Source organism: Thrips palmi, unplaced genomic scaffold, assembly GCF_012932325.1.
Source record: "Thrips palmi isolate BJ-2018 unplaced genomic scaffold, TpBJ-2018v1 HiC_scaffold_16, whole genome shotgun sequence".
Lineage (NCBI taxonomy): Eukaryota > Metazoa > Arthropoda > Insecta > Thysanoptera > Thripidae > Thrips > Thrips palmi.
Genome location: NW_023144625.1, coordinates 13,032,837 through 13,058,060, shown reverse-complemented (window position 1 = coordinate 13,058,060; position 25,224 = coordinate 13,032,837). Strand labels below are relative to the sequence as shown.

Sequence of the window (25,224 nt, the reverse complement as noted above, 5' to 3'; positions counted from 1 at the left end):
TGTGATGTGTCTGTGGTTTCCAGCCTTTAAAGGAGAGAAGGATCAAGGACAAAAAGAGTAAGTGGGATTTAATCTAGACACTTTAATTAATAGTCCTCAAACCACAATTTCATTTATAGGCTCAATGAAACAATGTGCAAACACGCAAACAGTGCTAACCCACTCACAATAATTGCCCCAACATAGAAAAGGCCGGAGGTAGTACAAAAATAAATTTCTGACCAGTCTCAATATTGAATTTATAGAAATACACAAAAGTAGCATACACTCTTAGGTAATATTTTCATTCAAAAGATAAAGTCTGCTCAAAGAAGATATATTAGTCTTATGAATGTACTGATACCTGACACTTCATCAGAAGCATTCAGGCTGCAAAATAAACTCTGCAGTATTTGTCAAGGAAAGAAGTTCCATTCCATAAAAAAGAAAAATTCTAGCACTAAACCGTATTTACTAAATTAATATCACATGACAAGAAATGCAAATGAGAATAAACTACACTTTTGTGTGTGTATTGGCATGCCACACCAACACTAAAAAGCTAACACAGTTTGCATTATCAGTCTTTCAGAAATCATAAGGATAATATTTTGTTTACCCTTGTGGGATATACAATTTACAACATAGAAGATTTTAGAATCCTAAATAATAACCTTCGATAATTTTAAGCATAAGTAATAATCTTTTGAAGATAAAAACCAGAAAACAACTTTTGAATGTGATTAAGATGCATAACTCCAGATGCAAAACATACAGGTGAGAAATACCTGTGCCTAATGACTAGCTTAATAACACTACACACTAATCTCTGCTGTCAGCCCAAATAATATTGTTCCTCAAGACAAAACTACATCTGTTCTCACAATAAATATAAAGAAAATTTACACCTTTTTTTTTGTCTCCATTCAACTGTGAATGGCACACTGGGTGGATATAAGCATATTAAGTCTTCTTTAATCTGCTTTCAGCTTCCAGGCTCCTATCTGGTACCGCAGCCAAATAAGAACTAAATCTCGTCCCATTTGGAGCCAGCTCCACACTGGAACAACTTTTGATCCTGAAATGCATTAATAACAGTTTAGTGATTGATGCATAAATTGCCAAGCATGTGATGGAAACCATAATTGCCCATACCTTCGATTTCTGTCCAGTTAACAGCTATTTCACTTATGGGAATGCGCAGCTTTTGTGCAATGTAAAGAAGTTCAACATCAAATGCCCTTCAGGGAAAAGATCAAAATTAAATCTCTAATTCTGAATAAGTTTGAGATTAAGTTCATAAGTTTGCAGTACAGCTTACCATCGTTCTACATGTAAACTCCGGAAGCAAGTAGAAGCAGCTGATCTGGTCAGCAGTTTAAAACCACACTGAGTGTCTCGAATACCTTTAACTGTTAACACCCACACAAGCATGTGAAAGCCATACATTAAAATGGTACGGAAGAATGACCGGGTTGCAACTGCGTCATCTTCCAAGTGCGCTCGTGAGCCACATACAATTGCATCTTTCTCCGCCACTTCTTCAGGTGAAGTCACATAATCAGCTGCAAAATACATAAATATAAATAAGGTTGTTTAACACACTTAAGTGCCATAAAATATTAATTAAATATACCTTTCAAGGTTTGCTTTAAGGAATCCTCCAGTTTGGACAGATCAGAAAATTTTGTAGCACCATCAGCATCAGCAAATAAGATGACAGCACCTCGAGCAGATTGCATACCCTGAGACAAATTTTAGGTCAATAAAGGTAACTTAACAAATTATTGCCAAGATAGAACAAATTCAAAGCCTATGGCCTGAATATTAAAATTTCATATGCTTACCAGTCTCACAGCTCCGCCTTTGCCACGGTTAGGTTGAAGGTCCAGCACTCGCACAATTTCAGATCCATATTTTTTAGAGTAGGTTTCTGCTACATCAACAGTCTTATCTCTACTTCCGTCACTTACAACAATAACCTCATAGAGGAAGGTTTTGTTTTTCTGCTTGCGGTTTTCAAGAAACTCTAAACATTCATCCAGCATGGGTGGCACTGTAAAAACATATGCGTAAAATTAATTTTCTATGGACTCCTTGCAAAATTGGATCAAAAAGAAACCATAATAATTCATTACATCTTTTTTCCTCATCATAAGCTGGTACAACCACACTTAAATTGATACTACACTTCTCATTCAGTGAAGGAAATGGTTCTTTTCCGTTCATGGTTTTGAAATATTTCTCTGCATCAGAGCGTGTTACAACAGGGTGCGGTTTTGTAGTTTGATGCAGGAACACACATAACTGCAAAACAAAACAAAAATTGCATTAATGGCACTTACATAGTAGTAAGGAAAGAACGACAGAATAAACTTAATTGATAACAAGTGACGACAATTTTGTTCTATGGTACAACAGAGTGGGATAAGGAGAGTTGCATGGGAACTCCACGCAAGACCATTTTTGTACTGAAGTACATACATTGTTTTTGTTAACTATGGGTACATTTTGAATAAGAACAAGAAACTCACCAAAATGAACAGTGTCACAAGAATGAGGAGTAGATTAAACAAAATATACAACAAATCAAAACCAAACAACATCATGTCTTCTTCAAATACATTAACAGCTATGTCGCAAAGTGAGGAAACGCCACGTTTACATCCGTTTGAAGAATAGATCTGCCTGATTTACTTAAAATTCTTGGCCCACGTCAACGTCAACATAAATCGTATCGTACACTTGCCTATTTACAATTTTTCATCCTCGCGCTGACAACAAACTCTAGCCTCGCAACGGGGGCCCGAACCGTCAGTGTTTCTCTTTCTGCCTGCCGTTGTTTGGGTGCAGAAGCGCGACGCCATCATAAAATTGAAAAATGTTTCGCTTCTATTCAATGTTTTAATAGGTTCGTGCTGTTGCCAAATCCTATATGAATCAGGTGCAAATTTTGGGTACCGCCTGGTCAGACCCAAAGTCAATTCCTCCATAGACCTGGGAAGGCTAGTGGAGGGCTGGAGGGTGGCTGGAAGGCAGGGCTGGAGCCCTTAGGGTTTTGGAGTAGGGTTGCCTCTGGAAGCAATAGATTTCTATTTCAACCAGTGTGATGGGCATCGTCTGCTTTCAATAATCTATTTCAAGTTGCACCTGTTCTTAAACATTTTTGACCTGTGTGTCAAGATGTAAATGTAAAGTGGAAAGCAAATGGCTACAAGGCCACGATTTCTACGTTCTTTCAATTTTGTTGAAAGAGTGACTGATTTACGATCTGAATTACTCCTATAAAACAAGGTATACTCATCGAATAACTTTTTGTACTTTATATCTCATTTGCCAGTTTTTATGGACAAATTGAGTTACCCGTCGCCAGTGTGTCAGTTCACTAACTTTTCTCCTTTCTTCTCTAGTATATTATCAAGATGGACAGTCAACTTGGCTTCCCAAGGGCTGTTGGGGATCTTGAATTCTCACCTTCAACGGCCGATTGTCTCACTCTTGACTTTGGCCCGTTTGAAGTAGTACATAGATGGAAACGAATGCAAGATTGTAACGAGTTTGTGGGCACAAGGTAAAACACTTCAAGATCGTCATAGGAACAGAGCTCCAATATTGTGTCTTGTGTTAACGGTTGGGCCCTCTGCTTACAGGAGAAGCAAGCATACCATTGTCCCATACAAAAATAATGTTTATATCTTTGGAGGAGACAATGGCAAGAAAATGCTGAATGATTTACTGGTGTTTGACTGCAAGGGTGCATCTTGGGGCCGGGTTCCTCAAGGCCTAAATCCACCTGCTCCTCGGTATCACCATTCAGCTGTGGTACGCTTCCATTTTTCACTTCTAATGTGCCTGTTAAATTTCTCTCCAATAATGCTGTCTAAACAATGATTTAGGTTTATGGAGATTCAATGTTTGTCTTTGGTGGCTATACTGGTGATATTCATTCCAACTCAAATCTTACCAATAAAAATGATCTCTTTGAGTACAAATTTGGATCTGCCACATGGATAGAGTGGAAATACTCTGGCCGGTAAGAAAATTATCAAAGCTCTTCTTTTTCTTTTATTTTGAAGGCTTGTTCTAATTTCATTTTGTACCGTGATTCTCTTGTTTCCTTCAGAGCTCCTGTGCCCAGGTCTGCCCATGGTGCAGCTGTACATGATGGGAAGATGTACATATTTGCTGGTTACGATGGCAACGCTCGTCTTAATGATATGTGGTCAATATCATTGACCCGGAACAAGGTTACTGAAATTTGCCATTAAAAGTCTCGTTTTTCACACTTTGTCAGAATCCCTTCCATGTTTTATTATCATATTTTGTATGATGCAGGATGATGCGCCACATTCATGGGAAGAAGTTGAACAAGGCGGAGACTGTCCCCCTACCTGTTGCAATTTTCCTGTCACTGTGGCTAGGGGATGCATGTATGTCTTCAGTGGACAAAGTGGCGCAAAAATTACCAACACACTTTTTCAGTTCGATTTTCACACAAAACTGTGAGTTTATTTTCCAGTTACTCTTTGTTTTAAGGCCAAGGGCTTCATCTTGCTGCGCCACAGCCACAATCTCAAGTATGCACTTCCTCTGTTTATATCAGGTGGTCTCGTATATCAACGGAACACATACTGAGAGGGGCACCACCTCCCCCTGCTCGCCGTTATGGGCATACAATGGTAACTCATGATCGTCATTTGTATGTATTTGGCGGAGCTGCAGATAATACCTTGCCAAATGACTTGCATTGTTATGATCTTGACAGCCAATCCTGGTCTGTGAGTATACATTGAAGAATTTGCATTTTTACATGGTTTCTTGCTCTTCTGTGTGCCATTGAAAATTCCAAGTAAAACAATCTTTCAAACCATTTATTTCAGGTTATACTGCCATCTCCCGATTCAAATGTCCCTGTTGGTCGCCTGTTCCATGCTAGTTCTGTGGTTGGAAATGCCATGTATGTCTTTGGTGGTACTGTTGATAATAATGTTCGCAGCGGAGACATGTATCGTTTTCAGGTATTTCTGTTAATGCTTAGTTGTTTTATCTGAAAATAGAATTCTATTCATGACATCCTTTTCTATTCATACACAGTTTTCCAACTACCCCAAGTGCACTCTTACTGAAGATCTTGGAAAATTACTGGAAACAAAAATGTTCAGTGATATTGATTTCTTGGTTGGTGAAGATGAAACACAAATACCTGCACACTCAGCTTTAGTAGCTGCTCGATCTCAGTTTTTGCGAATACGAGTTAGGCAGGCTCAAGAAGTCCGAGAAAAATTGCTTGAAAAGGTTTTATAAAACTCAGTAACTCAAGGTTTTTAGATTATTTTTTTCTCTTATTATTATTATTTCATCAATAATTATCCTTCCAGAAATATGGCACGACAGAGATTTACAAAGATCTACCTTCTCTTGAAGTGAGGCTACCCGATGCAAACCCTGAAGCCTTCCAGTTAGTTTTGAATTTTATTTATACCGATCGTATTGATCCAACTAAAAAAAGTGAGTTTTGAGGGGCTGCACTTTCATTGTTCCTTATATCAAGTTTGGAATCACGGTTTTCTTACTCTAATCCTATTTTATTTTTAAAATTCCAGTCAAGGATCCGATTAGTAACCGAATAGTGCTTCTAATGATGGATGTTTACCGTTTGGCCTGCCAGGTAAAACAAAAATAAACACATTATGAATTTTATCCTGTTATTTAATTGGTTGTAACAACAATTCTCTGTTCTAGTTCTCTATGCTGCGTCTGGAACATTTGTGTGTGCAATACTTGGAGACTACAGTCAACCACAACAATGTTTTGGAAGCTCTTTTATGTGCCCACAACCTGAAATTGGCATTCATTAAAGAACTATGCATGAAACTTATTGTAAGAGAGTCCAATTACAATCAAATCGTCATGAGCCAAGAATTTGAAACATTGGATCAGCCTCTGATGGTAGAAATAATCAGAAGGAAACAACTGCCTCAGATCAAAAGAGCTCAGGAAGCCTTGCACCCATTTGATGGTAAGTCTGTCCCTTCTGTTCCATTTCCATTATCAAGATATGGGCTGCTCTGCTAGTGAAAGATTTTATCATGAGGAAGTGTTCTCATGTTTCTTCATGTTTGTTGTCAGACCCATTTGAATGCAGGGATCCTTATGAGTTTAGACCTTGTAAAAGAACACCGGGACCTTTAAAAGGCAAGTTAGGGATTTAGTGTTGGGCACTGCTCTTGACATGATAGTGTAGCATTGTCAGAGCTTAGCTTACCAAGCTTATTGGAGCTTATCAAAGCTATCAAGCTTATCAAGCTTTTCATGTCTGTTTGTGTTTGTTTTTAAGAGCTATATTGAGCAAATTTCATCGAACAATAATTTGAAATTGAAGTGAAGCATCTTGTGAAATTAAGATTAAAAGTAGTTAAGATACAGTAATTGCTTTTCAATGTGAATTAATTAAAGAGCACGACCACACTGCATAATATTATTGCTTGTAACTGAGTAGAGTCTACATTGCTAGGCAAAGGGATCTTGTTTCCAAGCCCCTGTGGTGCATGTGTATGCATGTATATGTTATGTTTGTATCAATCTCGCAGACTGAACTATTAATTGTCTTTTTCAGGCACTAATCTTGAACAAGATCTAGAACTGTTCTTAAACCACGTTGGAAATGATTTTTGTGACATTACTCTTGTTCTGGACGGTAATCACATAAGAGCTCACAAAGCAATACTTGCAGCTCGATGTGGATATTTTGAGGGGTTGTTTCGATCTTTCATGCCTGAAGATGGAATGGTTCGGGTAAAATACTCTCTTCGGCTCTGCTTGATTACTTTTTTATTAAAAATTTGGGCTGTTTGCTGGTTAAATTAGTTTTGTTTTTTTTGAACAAAAATAATAAAAATTGTCTTTTTGTTTTCTCAGATTCAGATAGGGGAAATGATCCCATCTCACCAGTCTTTCAAGTCCTTATTGAGGTATATTTATCATGGGGATACAAATATGCCTCCAGAAGATTCCTTATATCTCTTCAGCACTCCTTACTTTTTTCATTTCACAAACAACCGCCTTCAGGTAACATTATAAGTGACTGACCAAATCCTTTCCGGTATTTTTACTTTATGGCAAATTTCTGAGTCCCTATATATTAATTTTTCAGGCATTCTGCAAACAAAATCTAGAAATGAATGTCACTTGTGACAATGTGGTTCAAATTCTTGAAGCTGCTGATCGAATGCAGGCAACTGACATGAAAAAATATTCTTTGGGACTTATTGTCCAATACTTCCCAAAGGTATGTTTGCCTTTTAATTAATTTCTTCTGTAGCAGTAGCTGAGAGATTCAGGAAAATTATTATAATTATTATTTGTATCTGTTTTGGACAAACAAACTGACCAATCAACATCATACCAACTAAATATAATGTGTCTGTTTACAGGTGGTTAAAATGCCCAAAACAAGGACACTGAGTCGTGATTTGCTTATTGACATAATGGAGGCTCTAGCGGACGAAATGTCGACCAAAATGTGTTCAGATATTTCAACTCACCATCATTTATCCAGCCCAACAGTCCATGATACAAGCTGAGTTAAGAACAACTAAAAGAATGCAAAATATGTCTGTATTCATGAACCTGCAATCTTAATTAATTTTTATTAAGTGCTTAAACTGAAGGACTGTGTTGAAACAAAACTAACTCTGTGATATTCTTGATGAAAGCTGTGTCCTTCTTTATCACTCATTTGTATTATATTTACTGCACACATAAGTTGAGAGCACAGCATAGCAATGTGTAGATGACCATATTGTATTAAGAAATCTTGAGTAACAAATTTTATTGTTGTTTGATGAGACTGACTCTAGTGATAAAACGTTTTCAGCCCTAGTTTATGGTATCTGCATAGTCATAGAAGTAACTGACTTGTTTTTATTTATTGTTAATTTTGAGTGGCAATGCTGGTATAGCCTTTTTATGTCCATATGCAGCGTACTCAATTTTTTTTTAGATGCATTTTTGTGTGCAATCATTTCTGTGATACTGATGCACCTTACTACTGTCTATATTTTGTTGCTGATATACAAATGTATCACTTATTTCTTTTGATTGTTGTTATATTTATAGTAGTACCCAGTAGAATTAGTATGCGGTGAGAAAATAGATCCCTTGCTGAGGCCATGAGAATAACTACCTTGTTTTCTTTTCCTTATAATTTTATCATTTGTGACTTTGTGACATTTTGTTGACAACTAAATCATTCCTTTTAGCATGACTGTTTTGTTTTGTCGGCGGCACTTAATCTGTTTATCTCTTTAATTTTATTCTACCATTCTAATAAAATATCATACTGAATCTATTTCTTTTATTTCTACCCATTTATTCAGTCATTCACCGTTCAGTCATCCGTTCATTCATTCGCCCGTCAGCTCAGTCTTTTAGTCATCCGTCAGTTCATTCATTCATCCTTTCGCGGGGGAAATCCAACGGGGGAGGGGAGGAGAGGAGGTTACGTAGAGTGTTCAGTTAGCAATGAATGAGTGTGGCGAACAGGACCGAACATGGGTTGACGTCACTCGTTTCTAGTAATTTGGTAAACGGAATTGAAGATAAATATGTCGATTGAAACTGATTGAGTGGATAGGAACACATCTCTCACAAACGCTCTCAAAGAAAAAGAACGATTTGAATGTGGCGCTAGTGTCGCCATGGTGCTGCTGCTCTAACTGAACTGAGTGCGCATCCGTCCGTCCCATCGTAGGCCCGTCCCGATGAACCTGTTGTAGATATCTTTCCTCGGTTGACCTTTAATTTCCACTGAATTATTGTGATACCCATCTCATGACCTCGCCGGAGACTGCGAGGTGATGCTAAGATATACTTCTTTTTAGTCGACATTGCCATCGAATAAAATGGACCGTAATAGAGCCGGTAAGAATTGTTCTTATGTCACTGTTTTTAGGCTATGTTGTCTTGTCAAAAATGGTTTTGTAGGTATTAAAAGCTTTGTGGGTGATGAATTTGTGCCAGGAGTTTCTTATTTTCAGTTTAGGTATCTTTTTAGTTTCGAAAAGGCACCTCGGTGAGTTGCTCATGCTTTTTAGCAGCACGCATTTTCAGATTTGACAGGGACAGAAACTGTGATACTCCCCTTGTTTTGGTTTTTTGGGTGTCACTCAGTTTTGGTTTTTGCATCTTTTCGTCGACATGATAGATACAACAAAACATAGTGTGGTTCCATTTGTCATGTAGGCAGGTCTTTTGTTGGCTTGAATTCCACCATCTGGTGCTGTTTCATTTTCTTGTCACTTGTCTTCAAGGTGTTAAATTGCACCCGTTTATTATTTCAGGGAGTGGTGAAGCAGCTAAACTTCAGCAGCATCTGACACTTTTGAAGGAAGAATATGTGAAGTTACAACGGCGTTACAGCGACCTTGAACAAAAATATGCTGTCGTAGCTGCAACAGCTGGTGATGTTGATCAGAACAGTTTTGTGGCACGCCTCTTACTCACTGTTGCAGGACTTTTTGATCAAACATTATATAGGTAATTATTATTATCCCTGTATGATTTACAATTTCTTCACTTCTTTATCCCATGGTTTTTCTTGCAGTGATTTGACAGTGAAGCTCAAGAAAAGGGAAATTCCAGCTCACAGCTTTGTCCTAGCAGCAAGGAGTCAAGACTGGGGCCCTCAATCCCTCCCTGATGCAAAGACACTTGGTAATATCTATTTGGTAGTGCCCCTGTATGTTATAGTGTGCTCAAAATTATTATAATGCTATTCTTATCACCTATGATTAGATTGGACCAATTTGGAGGACAACGTTGCTGAGACTTTGTTGCAATGGGTCTACACGGATCAAGTCGATTTGTCTGGTGGCGATGGTCATCTCTTAAGTCTGATGCGAGCAGCCAGTTCATTTCACTTAGAAGATTTAGTCAACAAGTTTGTAAAAAATAAGTCTTTGAAATTAAGTGGTGTAATACTTGCTGTACTAACTGGTATCTGCAATTTATAGGTGCGAAAATGCCTTGATGGCTTCAGTAAATGTGAAAAATTGTGTTAGATTCTATACCACTGCTGATGAGATTGGAGCAAATACTTTGAAAGAACACTGCTCTACCCTCATATCCGCTCACTGGGTTGGTACACTTTAATATTCACTTTTTCTTTCATGTACATTACATCAGGCAGTATGTTCAACTGTAGGACATTGTGTTCACAGGATGATTTCTCCAGTGAGGACTTTTCTCACATGTCAGCTCCATTGCTTTACCGTATGTTCAAATCCAAGACCAATCACCCTTTGCATTCTGCCATTCGCCTGAAGAGAGAAGATGTTGTTTTCTTGTACTTGGTGGAAAATACGGCTGAGGTAAGTGTCTTTTCCTTTAGAAAACAAGGCGCCATTTTGGGTGGACTCGTTGGGTGGACATTTGGGTGGACCCAGTGGGGACTCATGTCGAAACTTCATTCACAACTGCCACACACATATTTATTGTTTGTGTGAAAATACACTTTACATGTATGAAATGCATCATCTCTTCATTCTGGTGATGACTAGTACACTCTAAAGACTTTCTATTAACAAATACGATCACTCCAGCCTGGCCGCTCTTTGTTTGAAGAAAAATTAAGCAATGCTTTGCCTAGTAAAAGTAAGCCATCTTACAAAGACAATTAATTTAGTAATAATTCCTTGAAATTTAAAACTTTTTACTAAATCTTATGAATTAGAATAAATAAAAAACATTGGAAATAAATAAATAGATATCTCTAAAGAGTTGTAGAAAATTGTCCTTGATACATATGTATTTGATTGAAAAGAGCTAAAAGTTCTTTGAAAATTGTAAGGCCACATTTTAAATATCTTAAATGGAATGGTTGGTCTCTAAACAATGTCTTCTGCTAAAAACAAGTAAATTAAATGGGAGGGGAGGGGGTCAAAGCTAAAACACTTATGCCTCTTTTTAAATTCTCACTGGGTTATATCTAAAATCACAGCATTTGACGTAGGTGTTTTCTTGGATGTATCAGCACAATACCCAAGGAAGTATGTCTCCAGGTTTCAGTCTGCATGCAACTATCTAAGGCTACGGAGATACTTCATAGCATTAAAAACAAAAATAACCGCCATGGCGTCCGAATGATGGGAATAGGATGAATCATGCGAACTTTTAGAAGAGTTGCATAAATAGGATTGGCAGTAGCAATATTCCACATTTGTTGCTTGGATTCCGGCATTGTCCTTGGAGCATCCTTTGTTGTATATAGATGTTACAGTCTCATTTTTATTCTTCCAATTATTGTCTTCTAACGCTTGGAAGGTGTGGAGTTGGGGAGCACAGTCCCTTTTCACACTCTTGATAGACTCTGCAAAGGAGAAGAATGTTTGATTTCCGTTTCAAATGTAACGAAACTTATTCAACACCACGTTTGATACTTACTGCCATTTGGCAACGGCAATTCAACTGAGGTCTTCCTACAGAATGTGGAATGTGGGCAGTCAACGACATAGCGCCAGGACCCATCAAAGTCTGCACAGAGCTGTACTGGTTTGTCTGGATTGACTTGTACTGGCTGCTCTGAACATTCGTAGCACTGCAATCCCCACACGGTATTCACTGCAACATGAAAATTAAGAAACAGAATTACACTCAGGTGGACAAGGTCATCTCTCTATTTTTTATCTGTCACGCCCCCTCCGATCCGATTCGTCGCTCTGTCTCTGTCGCTCTCATTGGGTGGGAGATAAAGGTGCGAGAGAGACAGCGACTAAACGATGCTTCGGAATGAGGCGGCTGGGGGCGTAACGATAACGACCTTCTTCCGGCCCGTCCGCCCTTTTCCTCTGGGCGGGCGCGGAGCGCGGCGGGCACTCCGCTCCGCCCTCCTCCGCCGAAACGCCACGCCGTCTAGTGTGGTGCGCGAAATTGAATTGAAGGTCGGCATGATGGCTGGCGGTGGCTGGTCGTGTAGACCATGTGACCTTAGGGCCGACGGCCGCCCCCTCTACCCTGCCCGGGATTAGCGCCATCCTGCTTCAAGTCCCTTCAGCCGCGGCGCGTCTGTCCGCCCGTTCGCTCGTCTTTCTCCTGCTCGCGTGTCGTCGCCGCCACTTTACCGAAGCCGCGCCGCCGCGCCGCGTGTCCCTTTCTCCTTCCCCCTCTCCCTCATGTCCCCCGTCCCGCCCCCAATCACCCCCTTTTCTTCGCTTTCGCTCGCACTGCCGCCGTGTGGCCGCCGCCGCGATGTCCTACTGACCGGTGTATTTATAGTCGTGCCGGTCGAGTAGGGCAGGGCGTGGCGTGGCCGTACCTGTACCGCTACGGAGCGCGCGCCTTGCCGCCTTGCCTCGCAGCATCCCCGCCGTCCGGCAGTTCGTCCTGGAGGCCTTCCGCGTGCCTGCCGTGCTGCCGTGCCTGCCTCGCCTGGCCGTTCACGCTTCACGGTACATTCCACGCCTCGGCGGCGCGGTGCGCGGCGTGTCATCTTGACCGAGGCTGTACCCGACCCGTTGGGGGGCCGCGCTAGAGGCCGCGCCGGCCGGGCCATGCGGCCATACGGCCATACGGGTCGGGCCGCGGCTCGGCAAGGGCTTCACGCTGCGCGTTGGTCGCGGCGTCGCGGCGTCGCGGCGTCGCGGCCACTGCACTGGCGGCGAGGCAAATCCGAGGCCTGAGGCGCCAGACTTGCGCGTAGCTACGCTGTGCCACGCCAGTGCAATGCATGAGGTGGCGCTGTGTGGCGCTAGGCGCTGCCGTGGTGCTGCACCGGGCAGGTGGCGGGGTCGGCGGGGCAGCGCCAGGGGATCGATGCCACCCTTTTAGCGCCCTCGGTGTTACCCCGGTGTTACCCGCACCGCGCTCTCGTGAGTCACAACGTCGGACGCGTCATTCCTTGTGCCAAGCATGCCGGTCGGGGGAAAGTACGCGCAGGGATTCTCGAGACGGGTAAAAAGAAAACAAACTCATTCCAACCGGGAAGAAACGGCCGTGCCGCCCGTTAATCTTGGACGCTAACCTGGAATGCCCCGCCCTGCCTCGCCCTGCTTCGTGCCATTCGGGCCTAACCCTTCTGGAGCGGCGCGGGGCGGCGCGGTTTTCCCGGGTGTTCCATCCACTCCACTCCACTCCGTGGTCGCCATGGGTGCCATGCCTGAAAAAGGAGGGGGGGGGACACCCTTGCTTGCCGCGCTGCCGGTGAATGACCCGGCCCCTTCTCCTCGAAGCCCCTCCTGACCGTCCTGCAGACTGACTCGTGTTCGTCGCTGTCTCGCTCGCGCTCATGGGGCGCCCCCTGTAGGTGCGAGAGAGACAGAGCGACCGGCCGGCGCTGCGGCTCCGCGCCGCTCTGCACACGCACCACGGCGGGGTGCTCTAGTTCCGGATTCCTCCCTCCCTTGACACGACTTGGCTCGAGGGTTGGATCTAACCCAAAGCAACAACTAGACCGAACGTGGATGCAATCCGAGACATCCACCCCGGCGGTCGTGCTGCAAACTGAGAAGGACCCTCCCTCCGTCAGCCTGCCACGGAGCGGGTAGGCAACACTGCGCGACTCGGCGGCGCGGCGGGCCGGCCTACCCTGCAGACTGCAGGGGCTAGACTTGGCTTGGCATTGCGGGCAGGCCGGGCAAGCCGGGCAAGCAGCGAAGCGCGCTATGGCTGCAGACTGATTCCGAGAGTCGTTTTCGTCGCTCTGTCTCTCTCGCAATCGCGGGGAGTGCGAGGGAGACAGAGCGACGTAAACGACCCCAGTGTGCTGCCTGGCTGCCGCGTTCCGGGAAGTCTAGGGAAGCGGACGAGGGCGCGTGGCGCGTAGCTCGGCGGCAGCGGCGCGTTTTATGGCCCCGTAATTGGCGGTTCGGTCGGACTAGGAGAAAATATTCGAGTCGCTCACTAAATGTTTATGTACTTTCATTGTCTATATAGCTGTTGACTCAGACCGGCACCTGCGAGGGATATTATCTAGGTTGTATGGAAAGGATTTTTTTGGGTGTAGTGCCCGCCTCGTGTAGTGCGTCACCGCGTCATCGTCCGGGCGTGACGCTGCTTTCGTCGTCGTTCTGTCTCCCTCGCACTCATGCGGCGTCCCGTATGAGTGAGAGAGACAGGCGGCGCTAGACAATGCAGCCGCGGCCCACGCGGTGCGCGTCCGGCCGGCGATGCGCTGCAGACTGATTCCCAAAGTCGCTTTCGTCGCTCTGTCTCCCTCGCGCTCATGGGGCGTCCCGTCCGAGTGCGAGAGAGACGGAAGGGACCCTCTGCGTCCCCCGGCGGCGCCTCGATGCCTCGAAGTCCCGAAGCCGCCGCGTGGGTGGCTGACTGGTCTCTCCGCCGCCTCCCCCTGTCACGCCACTGAACACCGACGAGCACACTGGCGATAGCGACTTGCGCAACTGCAGCAGGCCGATGCCGAGCACTGCTTTCGTCGCTCTGTCTCTCTCGCACTCGCGGGACGTCCCGCTAGGGAGACAGGGGCGAATGCAGCCCGGAGCGCCGAATTGGCCGGCCTGCCTAGAGGTCTAGAGCAGCCCTAGATTAGGCTTATCGGGGCGGAAGGAGGCCAAGGCGCCGCGTGCCCAAGCGCGGATCCAGAAGGGGGGGGCAGCGCCCCTCGAGAGCAGGCGGCAAAGGGTGCGTGAAGGTGCGGGAAGAGACGGTGCAAGACCTCAAGGAGAAGGACCTGGGCGCTCCTTGGGTTTAGAGAGACGGTACGTGAGTGACGTCAGGGGGCTGGATCGCCGCCAAGCATCGCCGCCCAGTCCTCGCGGCTCGTTCAGCGCATGAGGCATGCAGCACCAGTGCACCGCAAGTGCAGCGCCAATGCGGCGAAGGCACTCCATGGCTGCGGCCCGCGAGGCGCTGCGAGGCCAGGGCGCGGCTGCGCGACGGGCGGCCGGCCGGCGCGTTTGGTATCGCTTCCTGCTCAGAAGGTTGATTCCGAGCTCTGCTTTCGTCGCTGTCTCTGTCGCACCCTGACGGGGAGTTCCACGAGTGCGAGAGAGACGCGGCGCGCCGAGAGCGGTGCTCCGAATCAGTCGGCGGCCGCGCCGCAGCTTCCGACCCGGTTCCCCAATTCAAGCCGGCTTGCCGAGCGGCTCGCAGTGCAGTCGGTCCGCCACTTCGCCAAATGCGATAGCGGAGCCGTAATCTCTGGCCGGCTGTCCCGCGCAGCGCCGCGCAGTGGCCCGCTTGCGCGCGAGAGAGACAGAGAGACAGCGACGGCGGCACAGTGGGAAACGAAAACACGCGCACGACGCCACGCACTGGCTGTATGTTTGACTGCCGCGTTTCGTCGCCTGCTGCTGTCTCTCTCGCACCCCTGCCTACGCGACAACGCACGCCAAGTGCGCGAGAGAGGTGAGACCGTGTGGTGAAAACACAGTTCGGAATCAGTCTTGCTCCATCCAGAGATGCATGGGTTAGAGGGGACAGAAGCGACAAGACACTGTCCGCGTGCCCCGCGGTGTGGGAGCGAGCCCGCCCTCCGCGACACGCGCCTAGAGGCCTAGGGCTCTCCATGCTCTCTCTCCAGGCGCTGTAGGCCCTCCAGGCGACCACACGCGACGCATGGCACTCACGACACGCGTGGTAAAACAGCGCCGCGGAGGCGCGAAGCAGCGCGAAGCGAACGTGTCGACGCCAAACGGCGCAACGCAAACATGGCGCCCCGCTTTTTGTTTCAAAGTCTTTGTGTGGCGCTCTGCGACGCTCTGCGACCTGTGTGCCGACCGGTTCAAATTTGCGCGTTCGCCCGTTCGGCCCCAAGGTGACTAAAGGCGGCTGGGTTGAACGTCATTGGGAAAAAATATCGTTTCTTTCCCGTTTGATTTAAATGTTGTTTTTCCGCGCCCTGGAGGAACTGAACTCGGTGCGCGATGCCACGGCGTTGGCACGGCGATTGGCAGGCGAGCCTTGCATCCGATGTGCGAAGCGGCGCAGCGATTTGACTGAGTTGCCGACCTTGTTGCGACCATGCCGCGACCGTGCGTCCACTGCAAGCCTTGCAAGCCTTGCGGGTGAGCTTGCGGGCGTCGGGGCGTGGAACCCTCCTGTCGGTGGAACCTGGGGACGGACGTTCCGTTGCGTGCCCTCGCGGCATAACGCGGCATAAATTGAATGGTTCAATGAACACGAACACGCTACTTGAAGCCACAAAGGTTGTCTCGATTTTCTTCAAGACTTTTAGAGTGTGGGAAGCCAGCCTGACACCGCCGCCACGAACGCTCGCCAGCGCGCGACCGGTCACAAGAAGTAGAACGGCCAGAGGCCATAGGCCAAAGGAAACCCGAGGAAACGGCGCGATTACGCAGCGGGGTTTGAACCCGCGAACCGTGGAAAGGCACGGCGTCCGCGAAGCTGCGCGGAGCTGTGCACTTGTTGTGAGGCTGTGAGGCGCGTGAATCAGGCCAGGTGATGACGCACGCGGTGCACTCGGCCGGCGCTTAGAACTACCTTCCAGTGTACCTACCAGTGCCGAGGAGGATGGTGGCGGCGATGAGGGCGGGGGCGGCGTGGCGGGCGGGGCGCGCGGCCGCCTCCATCTCTGGGCCTGGAAGCAGAAGCAGTGCAGGTTTAGCTAAAGACGAAAAACATGCAAATGTTTCGAATTTTTTTTTTCGAAAATCCGCTGTTAATGCCGTGAGATTTTTTAAAAAATGTCGAATTAGCCCGGTTTGATAGTGAATTTCCAGTCTTAAAATGTCAGCTTGTCGTGAACTCTAGAAATTCGATTTGATGCTAAGTATTTGTGTCCCACTCGAGTGGGAATTATTTTCCCCGATCCGATTCGACGACCTAAAAATACCCTTGATTCGCACATCTATAGGTTCGGCCAGTTTAGCCCTGGCCGTTTTGGCGTTGGCGGGCCGTCATCGAAAAACCGCCGCCGCCATTAAAAAGAGCGAAAGGTTTCCCCCGGTGGTTTGCCCCGGCCTTCCCCGGCCTTCCCCGGAATGGAGACCAACTCGGGCAGATCGCAGTGTTTTTCCATCGGATGGGCGTGCAGGACTGCGGCGGGACCGCCGAAGAGAAAGTGCCTGACGAGGCGGTGGAAAAGGCACTCTGAATGTTTGCCGTTTTAGTGTGTTTTTCACTAATGGTAGTTGCACTAGAACAGCGGTTCTCAACCTTTCTCGGCTCGTGACCCCAAATTTGTAGCCAAAAATTTCCGCGACCCCCAGGAAAAGTTTCGCGACCCCACGGGACCCCTCCTTTAGCATGCCACTGCGTCTGATCCGAGGCGGGCATTTTGCTCCCTCAACGGGCAGTTGGTCTTTGGACCTTCCTTTAGCATGCCTTTGTTACGGAGTGCAATTATCAGTCTTAGTTTGGGAGCAGTATTGTCTCAAAGTTGGCCAAAACGCTCAGAAATGTCTTTGAAAAATCATGTTTTGGGTCGATTTTAAGCAGCCACTGCGTCTGATCCGAGGCGGGCATTTTGCTCCCTCAACGGGCAATTGTTCTTTGGATCTTCCTTTAGCATGCCTCTGTTACGGAATGCGATTATCAGTCTTAGTTTGGGAGCAGTATTGTCTCAAAGTTGGCCAAAACGCTCAGAAATGTCTTTGAAAAATCATGTTTTGGGTCGATTTTAAGCAGCCACTGCGTCTGATCCGAGCCGGGCATTTTGCTCCCTCAACGGGCAATTGTTCTTTGGATCTTCCTTTAGCATGCCTCTGTTACGGAATGCGATTATCAGTCTTAGTTTGGGAGCAGTATTGTCTCAAAGTTGACCAAAACAGTCACAACGGTTTTTCAAAGACATTTCTGAGCGTTTCGGCCAACTTTGAGACAATACTGCTCCCAAACTAAGACTGATAATCACACTCCGTAACAAAGGCATGCTAAAGGAAGGTCCAAAGACCAATTGCCCGTTGAAGGTGGACGAAATACCGCCTCGGGTCAGACGCAGTGGCTGCTTAAAATCGGCCCAAAACACGATTTTTCAAAGACATTTCTGACCGTTTTGGTAAACTTTGAGACAATACTGCTCCCAAACTTAGACTGATAATCACACTCCGTAACAAAGGCATGCTAAAGGAAGGTTCAAAGACCAATTGCCGGTTGAGGGAGCAAAATGCCCGCCTCGGATCAGACGCAGTGGCTGCTTAAAATCGGCCCAAAACACGACCCCAGCTACCTCGCCGCGACCCCTTAAAATTTTTTCGCGACCCCACTTGGGGTCGCGAGGACTGAGTGCCCCGCCCCGCCCCGCCCCGCCCCGCCCCCCCCGCCCCGCCCGCCCCGCCCCGCCCCGCCCGCCCCACCCCGCCCCGCGGACCGCCTCGCCGCCTCGCCTTGGCAGAAGGCGACCTACCTGCGACCTACTTGCAAGTTCACTGCCACGACCAAGTCAACCGGGCGCGCAGTCCCCCCTCCCCCAACCCCGGCCCCGCCGGCCCCGCCACAATGCCCGAGTCCCGAGTTCTGCTCCAGGAGTGATGACACCTGCTCTCGTTCAACCGACCAATTCCGTTAGCGGTACAGTGCGAAAAACAAAGATGAAATGAGTTGGCTGCCCCCACCCCCTCCCCCTTTTTCCTGACTTCCTTCCTTCCGACTAATTGCGTGACACTGCAAGGCCTGCCAGGCGCAGTGCGCTGCGCGCTCGGACGATCTGCATGCCATTTGCAACTTGCTGTCGTGTTCTCTTTCTTTTATCGATTAACTCTCCTGTTTTTATTATTTCCCTGCGCGCGCTCGCGGCGGCGCGGTCGTCGCGTTGCCGTTTCTCTGCTGCGGTTTGCGCGCGCGGCGCCTTTTCTCGGCCGGGGCACCGTAAGGCCTCAAAGCGTCAAAAGTGGCCATCACAGAAAGAAAAAAAAAGCGCTTTCTCATCGGCTGAAAGCTTTGCCCGGCTAGCTGTTCCTGGACTTCCCTCTGGTCGCTCATTTCGTTCGCCTCCTTACGACTTTGCCGGCCGGTGTTTGAAGATTCGGCGCCGGTTGAGTCATAGGCGCCACTGTCGTACGCACTGCGCCGCCACCGTGTGGCTTTCCGAGAAATCGATGAGACGACGACAACAACAACACTGCCGAATGGCGAATGAGGTTTGCTGTTGTTTGTTTTGACGTTTCTTCACTTGCGCTTGACTCGGCGCACCGGGCCTCCGCACCGCGGGCCACCGGGTGCCACTCAATGAATCACGCGATGAATCGACTTCCCTTAATTCATTCTGCGGTTGGTTATCCGGACGGTCACGCCCACGCTACGTATCTCTCTCTTTTTCTCTCTCATGCGATCGCTCTGTGGTGACTCGCTTCGACGTACGTCATACAATACACCCAAACTCACTCTCTCTTTCTCTCTCGCTGCAGCTGTGGTGGAAAAATCTAAGCGTCGCTATCGTTGGAGAAAGCAGTCCCCCGGCAGGACGCGCCCGGCTAGGCGAGGGCCGTCGCGAAGTGTGGTGCGTGCCTTTTCCCCGTGAAAGCACTGGGCAGTGCCACTCTCGCGAAGGCACTGCGGCCAACGAGTGTCACTCCTCGCGAAAGCACTGCAACCAGGGTCACTCTCGCGAAAGCACTGCGACCAGGGTCACTCTCGTGAAAGCACACTGCCAGTGTCACTAGTGAGGAGCACTTCCACTCGACTTGCGTGCCGCCAGCCCTTACCTCAGGCGGGGTCGTCGTGCTGCACCGTGCTGCCCTTGCTGTCCGTGCTCTAGACGTGCTGCTCCAGCACCATTCGGGGTGGCCGCTCACCGCGGGCGGTGACGGCGGGTGCAGCGGCCTGCACCGTTACACTGTTGCGGTGCCGCGCGTCGCGTCGCGGCGCCACGCCGAGTTCGGTGCCTTCCCGACCACTAGGGGGACCGGCGGGGACAGTGTGTGCCCGACCGTCTGGCTGCCCGCCCTCTACGTATCGCCAGACACGCAAAAACACACACACACGCACACACTCTCTTGAAGACACACTCACAAGCACGCGTGCGCGAGCTCGCGAGTTGGCGCGTTCGCGGCGACTGTGTCGATCGCCTTGCCGTCGCGGCGCCCGGCTCGAGGCGGTGCGGCTTGCGGCTTCGGTGCTTGCTTTCTCCGCGCTGGCCTGCAACGGACTGAGCGAGCTCCGACTCGACTCGACTCGGTCAGTGGCGCGGGGAGGGGCGGCCGGCGGGGGCAGCGGGGACCTCCCGAGAGCGTGGCGCGGCGCGGCGGCGCTCCGTCCCGTTGGCTGGCTGTGGCTGCCTTCCGGGGCGCCCCGGCCTGCCGGCCTGCCCCAGGCCCCAGCACCGCCGGCTGGCTTGACAAAACAGTCGACGCCTTTACTAGCGCACCTTGATGAAAGTGGCTTCGCAGCACTGCCGCCCCTCTCCCTCACGAAGTACGAAGTGCCGCCTGTTGCCGCAATCGCCGGGAACGCCCGGCTGGGTAGGCAAGCCCGCCGCGCTGGCGTGTCTCCTCGCTGCCTACCCTGCATACCATTACCATTACGGGCCAGACCACAAATGATCAGGCGGCTTTCTCACTTAGCAGTGGGGTAGCTACGCAGCCCGCGCCTTGATGCGGGAGGGAGGAGAGGTCCAAACATTTGCCGCGTCTACTGGGGTTCTGCGTGGTGGTTGCCGAACACCTGTGGAGCTTCGGGAGACCGCACGCCACGCGACGCCCGACTGACTGACTGTCGTTGTTGGTCCGCAGCTGCCGTCGCTGCTGAACGCCGTGGACGGGCGGGGCGAGCTGCCCCTGGACCTGGCGCTGCGGGACCAGCAGACGTCCCTCGCCAAGACGCTGGTGGAGCACGGCGCCGAGGCCGACGCGCAGGACGCCAGGGGGTGGACGCTGCTGCACTGCGCCATCGAGAGAGGTACGTGTCTTGGAGCCCTTCGAACCGTCTTCCCAGTGCTGCAGGCTGATTATGGAGGATCGTCTCGTACTCGTGGGGCGTCCCGTTGGGGCCCTTCGGAACCTCTCGGCTGACGACGTGGCCACGTGGTCCTTGACTTCCAGGCGACAGCTACGCCGCCAACTTCCTGCTGGAGCACGGCGCCGCGCCCGCGCTCCGCACCCCGGCCAAGGGGGACACTGCGCTGCACATGGTGGCCGCGCTCAGCCCGGACACGGCCGACGACGCCGTGCTGGCCGCGCTCACCGACGTGGCCGGCGTGATGCTGCGCAAGGGGCTGGACGCCAACGTGCAGAACAAGCAGGGCTTGTGAGTCACAGTCAATGTCATCCCACCAGCTCATTACTGCGCCAGCAGACTCATTCCGAGAGTCGTTTTCGTCGCTCTGCCTCTCTCGCGCCTATACGGGACGCCCCATGAGTGCGAGAGGGACGGAGCGACGAAAGCGACTCTCGGAATCAAGCCGCAGGTTCAATGTCAATGTTTATTTCATTTTTTTGATTATGGCAGCGCGCCGCTGCACCTCGCCGTCCAGTCACGCAACTCGGCGGTGTTCTCGCTGCTGCTCCAGTGTGCCGACATCGACTTGAACGTGCGCAACGACCAGGGCCACAGCGCCTTGTACTACGCCCTCCTGGGCGGCGGCCCTTTCGACGCCGAGAGCTACGCCGCTCGGTTGGTGTCGCAGGGCGCCACGGCCAATCCTGTGTACCCCGCCATGGGAGACTCTCTTCTTCACCTCATGGCTAGAGAGGCGTGTATTGGTACCCTGTTCAAGTGCGTCATGTACTCGTTGAACGACATCTGGAACTAATTTTTTACCCTTACAGAATTTGGAGGAACAAGCTTTGTTCTTGTCGGAGCATGCCACCAACGTGAACCATGTTAATGCCCAAGGACAATCTGCGATGCATATTGCTTGTGAAACAGGTTTAGCTAAACTTGTAGCAGCTTTGCTGAAAGCAGGCGGTAACCCCAATTTGCAGACACTAGCTGCTTCAGAAAGTAGTGGAGCTCATCGACAAACACCGCTTCATGTCGCTATTTCAAACAAGCATGAAGATGCTGCTCGTGTCATAATTGACTATAAGTGTAAGTTCTTTGTTTTATTGACCAATGTAATTCTTTTCTCTTCTACACCTCATTTTGTTCCCAATTTGATTGCAGTAAACTATATTTGCCAAAAAGGCAACCCCAAGGCAGTCCCTACTCCAAATCTTGATTGCAAGGATTCATTGGGGGACACTCCGCTCTCACTGGCCATCCGTTCTGGAATGCAAGAGATTACTCAGAACATGTTGAAGGGTGTGTGAATCCTCTTGGAAATTGTTATTTGGTCCTATCTCTGAAAAAGAACAAAGCCTAAAAAATTTCTTGATTGATTGACAGCTGGAGCAGATGTGAATGTGCGCAATGGCAAGGGATTGACTCTCTTACACCAGGCCATTCTGAATGGAGACAGCAAAATGGCAAATTTCTTGTTGAATTGTGAGGCTGACATGAATGCCCTGTATGTAATATTTTTAGTTGCACTCACTTTATGTTGATATTTTTGTTTCTCACTTCCTCAACTTTTTTTCTTTCTCTTTTCTGAAGGACTTCAGATAATGAAACTCCATTAGAACTGTGCATTCGCTGCCGCTTACCCGATGTCGTGGAGTCCCTCTGCACAAGGGGTGTAGATATGTCTATTCCTGACAAAAATGATTGCTGTCCTCTTTGGGCAGCATTGGTGTCAGATCAGGAAGATATTGCCTCAATTTTAGTCAGGTATGTCTACTCTTCTTGAGATAAGAGTGGCACGCTCTACACACTGTTCTGTGACGTGTTTGACTTTGCAATTGTTGACAGAAATGGTGCGGACACAGACTGTTGGGGGGCCGGACCGGATGGGTGCTTGCAGTCCTTGTTGCACAGAGCTATTGATGAAAACCAGGAAGCAATTGCAAATTTTTTGATACGGTCTGGGTGTGACCTAAACGCTCCCCGCCGACCAGGTCCGAGTGGTATTGGTGGCGATGAGGCCCACGACCTCCAAGGTCCTTTGCATTTGTGCTGCTCATGGGGTCTGCAGAGTACAGTGCAAACGCTGGTGGAACACGGGGCCAATGTCAATGCCAAGGTTGCTGTCAACTTGATGCTCCAATTTCTATTAGAATATAATGCAAATGAATATGAATGACATTGACCTTAAAACTGTTGTTTCTTTTCCAGGATGCAGATGGTCATACACCGCTGCACATTGCCATAAAAAACCAACATCCTTCAATTATTGCACTTCTTTTATGTCATCCGAACATTGATCTATCGCTGAGGGATAAGACAGGCCTTTCACCTTTTGCCACAGCTTTGACTGTGCGCAATCACAAAGCAGCAGAAGCGATCCTTGATAAAATGCCCAATGCAGCTGAGCAGGTATGAGCAACATTTTGATTTTTCTTACTAACTCTGTTTTATTGAGTTAATCTTATCCTTTCTTTACAGACTGACAACAAAGGTCGAAACTTTCTTCACACTGCCATTCAGAAGAATGACTCAGAAAGTGTTCTTTTCTTGCTCTCTATTAATGTTGATGTCAACTCCCGTGTCAACGATGCGAATCAGACTCCACCTCTTCATCTTGCAGCAGCCTCAGGAGATGAAGTGCTTGTCCGGAGCTTGTTTCTAGCTGGAGCCAGAGTATGTAGTTTCCTAGTCAACCTGGGTAGCACTGTGTAAAAAATTTTGTCTTCAAGAGTGACTTTATTTCTGTTTCCTATAGCCCAATGATGTTGATGCTCACAAACGTAATGCCCTGCATGTAGCATCTGAGGCAGGTCATGCAAATATTGTATCTGCATGTCTGTCTAATAGTGTAGCATATGATGCTGTTGACTCTGGGGGAGACTCAGCATTACATATTGCTTGTCGTGAGGGCCATTTGCAAGTGGTTCGGACTTTACTAGAAGAGTCCCAGTTAAATGCGGAGACGATGAATCTGAAAGGTCAAAATCCTCTACATGTCCTTGCAAGACATGGCAAGGATAATTCAGCAGCTATTTGTGAGCTCTTTATTGAGTACATGCCAGATTATCCAATTAACAAGCCAGATCTGGATGGTAACACAGGTAATTTTGACATAGTTTAAAGCTATTCACTGGTTTCTCTTGTGCCATGTGTTTTATTTGTTTTTCATTTTAGCTCTCATGTTGGCTTATATGAAGGGCAATGGAAATCTGTGTCGCGCCCTGGTAAAGGCCAAAGCCTGTATTGGTTCAATGAACAAAGATGGAGTGACCATCTTCAATTACCAAGTGACAACTAAACAGCTTTTATACAGGTAAAGTCTTCTAAGACACTTCTGTTCACTGCCTTTTATCTTGAGTCAATTGATCATGTCTCTTTTCTGTTCCAGCTTACTTAATCAATTATCAGAAGAACCACCATGGGCAGAAGGTGACATTTGTTTAGACTGTGGAACAAAGTTTGGTTTTACAGTTCGGAAGCATCACTGGTATGCATTTTTTTGTTTTAAATCTGGCGCTTGTCTTGTGAGAATGAGTATCTGTATCTTAATTGCTCACCCTTTCTTTTTTAGCCGTCATTGTGGTAGAGTCCTCTGCAGCAATTGTTCCGGCCAAGACGTCCCTATATTGAAATTTAATCAAAAGAAACCTGTCAGAGTATGCTCTGTTTGTTTTGACTTTTTACAAGTCGGCTCTTCATAATATGAAATGCATTCCTATGAATTCATTAACAACAATTGTCTGAAGTATTAATAAATCTGATTGTCAATGTGTAAGGAGTGCAGTCTATGCACTTTGTGATATTGTAGCATTGAAATAGCTATTATTCAAGTCTCTTTTTGTTGAATAGAAATCTTGTTTTTAGTCTGAAATGTATGTATGCCTTTGCACACTGTGCTATTGTTGTCTTTAGTTTGTCTTTCTCCTTGAATAAAGTCTGAGTCTGACTATGATCACATTTTTGAAATTAAAGTTGTTGGAAGTGAGATGTGTAGGAGCTCTAAGCTCTTTGTTATTGATTTTTTTTCTTCTTAAGGAAAGTGCCATGCATGACCTAGAGCATTCAGATTAAATCAACCTTGTATTACTATGTTGTAACTTGTTAGTTGTATCGTTCATCTATATGACTGAACATGGGTTCAGTTCAATGAATTTATGTCTAATAAAACCAAAGGTAAACTATCCATGCCGTTTTGCATTTTGATTGTTGAGATTGTTTGCTTACTGCTCACCTGATCTGTTAAGTTTTACAGTGTATAATAGAGAGTGCTTAGATTACAGCTTGCTGCATTGTTCGTAAACAAATATTTATGTATTTTAAAATCTATTTTTATTACTATTTTGATTTTATATTTAATTCTGTACAGAGCAGATAAAATAAATATGTACCAAA

The 25,224-nt window shown here is 47.6% G+C and overlaps 4 protein-coding genes across 7 annotated transcripts; 2 read left to right on the top strand and 2 right to left on the bottom strand.

Moving 5' to 3' along the window:
- Positions 1-62: 62 nt before the first annotated feature.
- Positions 63-2,852, bottom strand: LOC117642090 (dolichyl-phosphate beta-glucosyltransferase). Of its 2 annotated transcripts, none has more exons than XM_034379926.1 (7): positions 2,514-2,722; positions 2,118-2,286; positions 1,827-2,035; positions 1,616-1,724; positions 1,301-1,544; positions 1,135-1,220; positions 63-1,057 (listed from the first exon to the last, which is right to left on the bottom strand). In XM_034379926.1, exons 1-7 carry the CDS (start codon positions 2,586-2,588, stop codon positions 954-956), a joined length of 996 nt encoding a protein of 331 aa, XP_034235817.1. In that variant the 5' UTR covers positions 2,589-2,722; the 3' UTR covers positions 63-953. The 2 variants fall into 2 exon arrangements, with proteins under 2 accessions (XP_034235817.1, XP_034235819.1); XM_034379928.1 differs by lacking the exon at positions 2,514-2,722 and adding an exon at positions 2,729-2,852 and having other exon boundaries at positions 954-1,057.
- On the top strand, positions 2,826-8,325 carry LOC117642086 (leucine-zipper-like transcriptional regulator 1). Of its 3 annotated transcripts, none has more exons than XM_034379915.1 (17): positions 2,826-3,273; positions 3,390-3,550; positions 3,630-3,801; positions 3,876-4,012; positions 4,103-4,226; positions 4,315-4,481; positions 4,583-4,757; positions 4,860-4,997; positions 5,074-5,274; positions 5,358-5,487; positions 5,583-5,647; positions 5,722-5,998; positions 6,109-6,174; positions 6,596-6,768; positions 6,898-7,047; positions 7,133-7,267; positions 7,413-8,325. In XM_034379915.1, the coding sequence occupies exons 2-17, from the start codon at positions 3,402-3,404 to the stop codon at positions 7,560-7,562; spliced, it is 2,409 nt and encodes an 802-aa protein (XP_034235806.1). In that variant the 5' UTR covers positions 2,826-3,273; positions 3,390-3,401; the 3' UTR covers positions 7,563-8,325. The 3 variants fall into 3 exon arrangements, with proteins under 3 accessions (XP_034235806.1, XP_034235805.1, XP_034235807.1); XM_034379914.1 differs by having other exon boundaries at positions 2,827-3,273; positions 6,596-6,774; XM_034379916.1 differs by lacking the exon at positions 6,109-6,174 and having other exon boundaries at positions 2,828-3,273; positions 6,596-6,774.
- Positions 8,326-8,695: 370 nt separating this feature from the next.
- On the top strand, positions 8,696-25,013 carry LOC117642085 (rabankyrin-5). Its single transcript, XM_034379912.1, has 20 exons — positions 8,696-8,901; positions 9,321-9,516; positions 9,584-9,693; positions 9,775-9,919; positions 9,993-10,116; positions 10,200-10,349; positions 20,622-20,787; positions 20,931-21,135; positions 21,337-21,580; positions 21,657-21,918; positions 21,994-22,131; positions 22,216-22,336; positions 22,423-22,596; positions 22,678-22,948; positions 23,041-23,241; positions 23,311-23,505; positions 23,588-23,933; positions 24,007-24,145; positions 24,221-24,319; positions 24,404-25,013. Exons 1-20 carry the CDS (start codon positions 8,883-8,885, stop codon positions 24,531-24,533), a joined length of 3,435 nt encoding a protein of 1,144 aa, XP_034235803.1. The 5' UTR covers positions 8,696-8,882; the 3' UTR covers positions 24,534-25,013.
- LOC117642095 lies at positions 10,444-20,025 on the bottom strand. The gene is made up of 4 exons (XM_034379931.1): positions 19,596-20,025; positions 16,451-16,531; positions 11,422-11,598; positions 10,444-11,347 (listed from the first exon to the last, which is right to left on the bottom strand). The coding sequence occupies exons 2-4, from the start codon at positions 16,521-16,523 to the stop codon at positions 11,058-11,060; spliced, it is 540 nt and encodes a 179-aa protein (XP_034235822.1). The 5' UTR covers positions 16,524-16,531; positions 19,596-20,025; the 3' UTR covers positions 10,444-11,057.
- Positions 25,014-25,224: the final 211 nt, after the last annotated feature.

Bases quoted from the DNA above. Each gene is read 5' to 3' on its own strand.
- LOC117642090 (XM_034379926.1), bottom strand. From the start codon at position 2,588: ATGATGTTGTTTGGTTTTGATTTGTTGTATATTTTGTTTAATCTACTC. The intron at 2,287-2,513 runs GTGAGTTTCTTG...TTTGTTTTGCAG, and splicing joins TTGTGACACTGTTCATTTTG to TTATGTGTGTTCCTGCATCA. The intron at 1,221-1,300 runs GTAAGCTGTACT...TTTTCCCTGAAG, and splicing joins AGTTTACATGTAGAACGATG to GGCATTTGATGTTGAACTTC.
- LOC117642095 (XM_034379931.1), bottom strand. From the start codon at position 16,523: ATGGAGGCGGCCGCGCGCCCCGCCCGCCACGCCGCCCCCGCCCTCATC. The intron at 11,599-16,450 runs GTAGGTACACTG...TTCATGTTGCAG, and splicing joins CACCATCCTCCTCGGCACTG to TGAATACCGTGTGGGGATTG. The intron at 11,348-11,421 runs GTAAGTATCAAA...TCTCCTTTGCAG, and splicing joins ATTGCCGTTGCCAAATGGCA to AGTCTATCAAGAGTGTGAAA.
- LOC117642085 (XM_034379912.1), top strand. The intron at 20,788-20,930 runs GTACGTGTCTTG...CTTGACTTCCAG, and splicing joins GCACTGCGCCATCGAGAGAG to GCGACAGCTACGCCGCCAAC. The intron at 21,919-21,993 runs GTAAGTTCTTTG...ATTTGATTGCAG, and splicing joins TGTCATAATTGACTATAAGT to TAAACTATATTTGCCAAAAA.
- LOC117642086 (XM_034379914.1), top strand. From the start codon at position 3,402: ATGGACAGTCAACTTGGCTTCCCAAGGGCTGTTGGGGATCTTGAATTC. The intron at 4,998-5,073 runs GTATTTCTGTTA...ATTCATACACAG, and splicing joins GAGACATGTATCGTTTTCAG to TTTTCCAACTACCCCAAGTG. The intron at 6,775-6,897 runs GTAAAATACTCT...TTGTTTTCTCAG, and splicing joins CTGAAGATGGAATGGTTCGG to ATTCAGATAGGGGAAATGAT.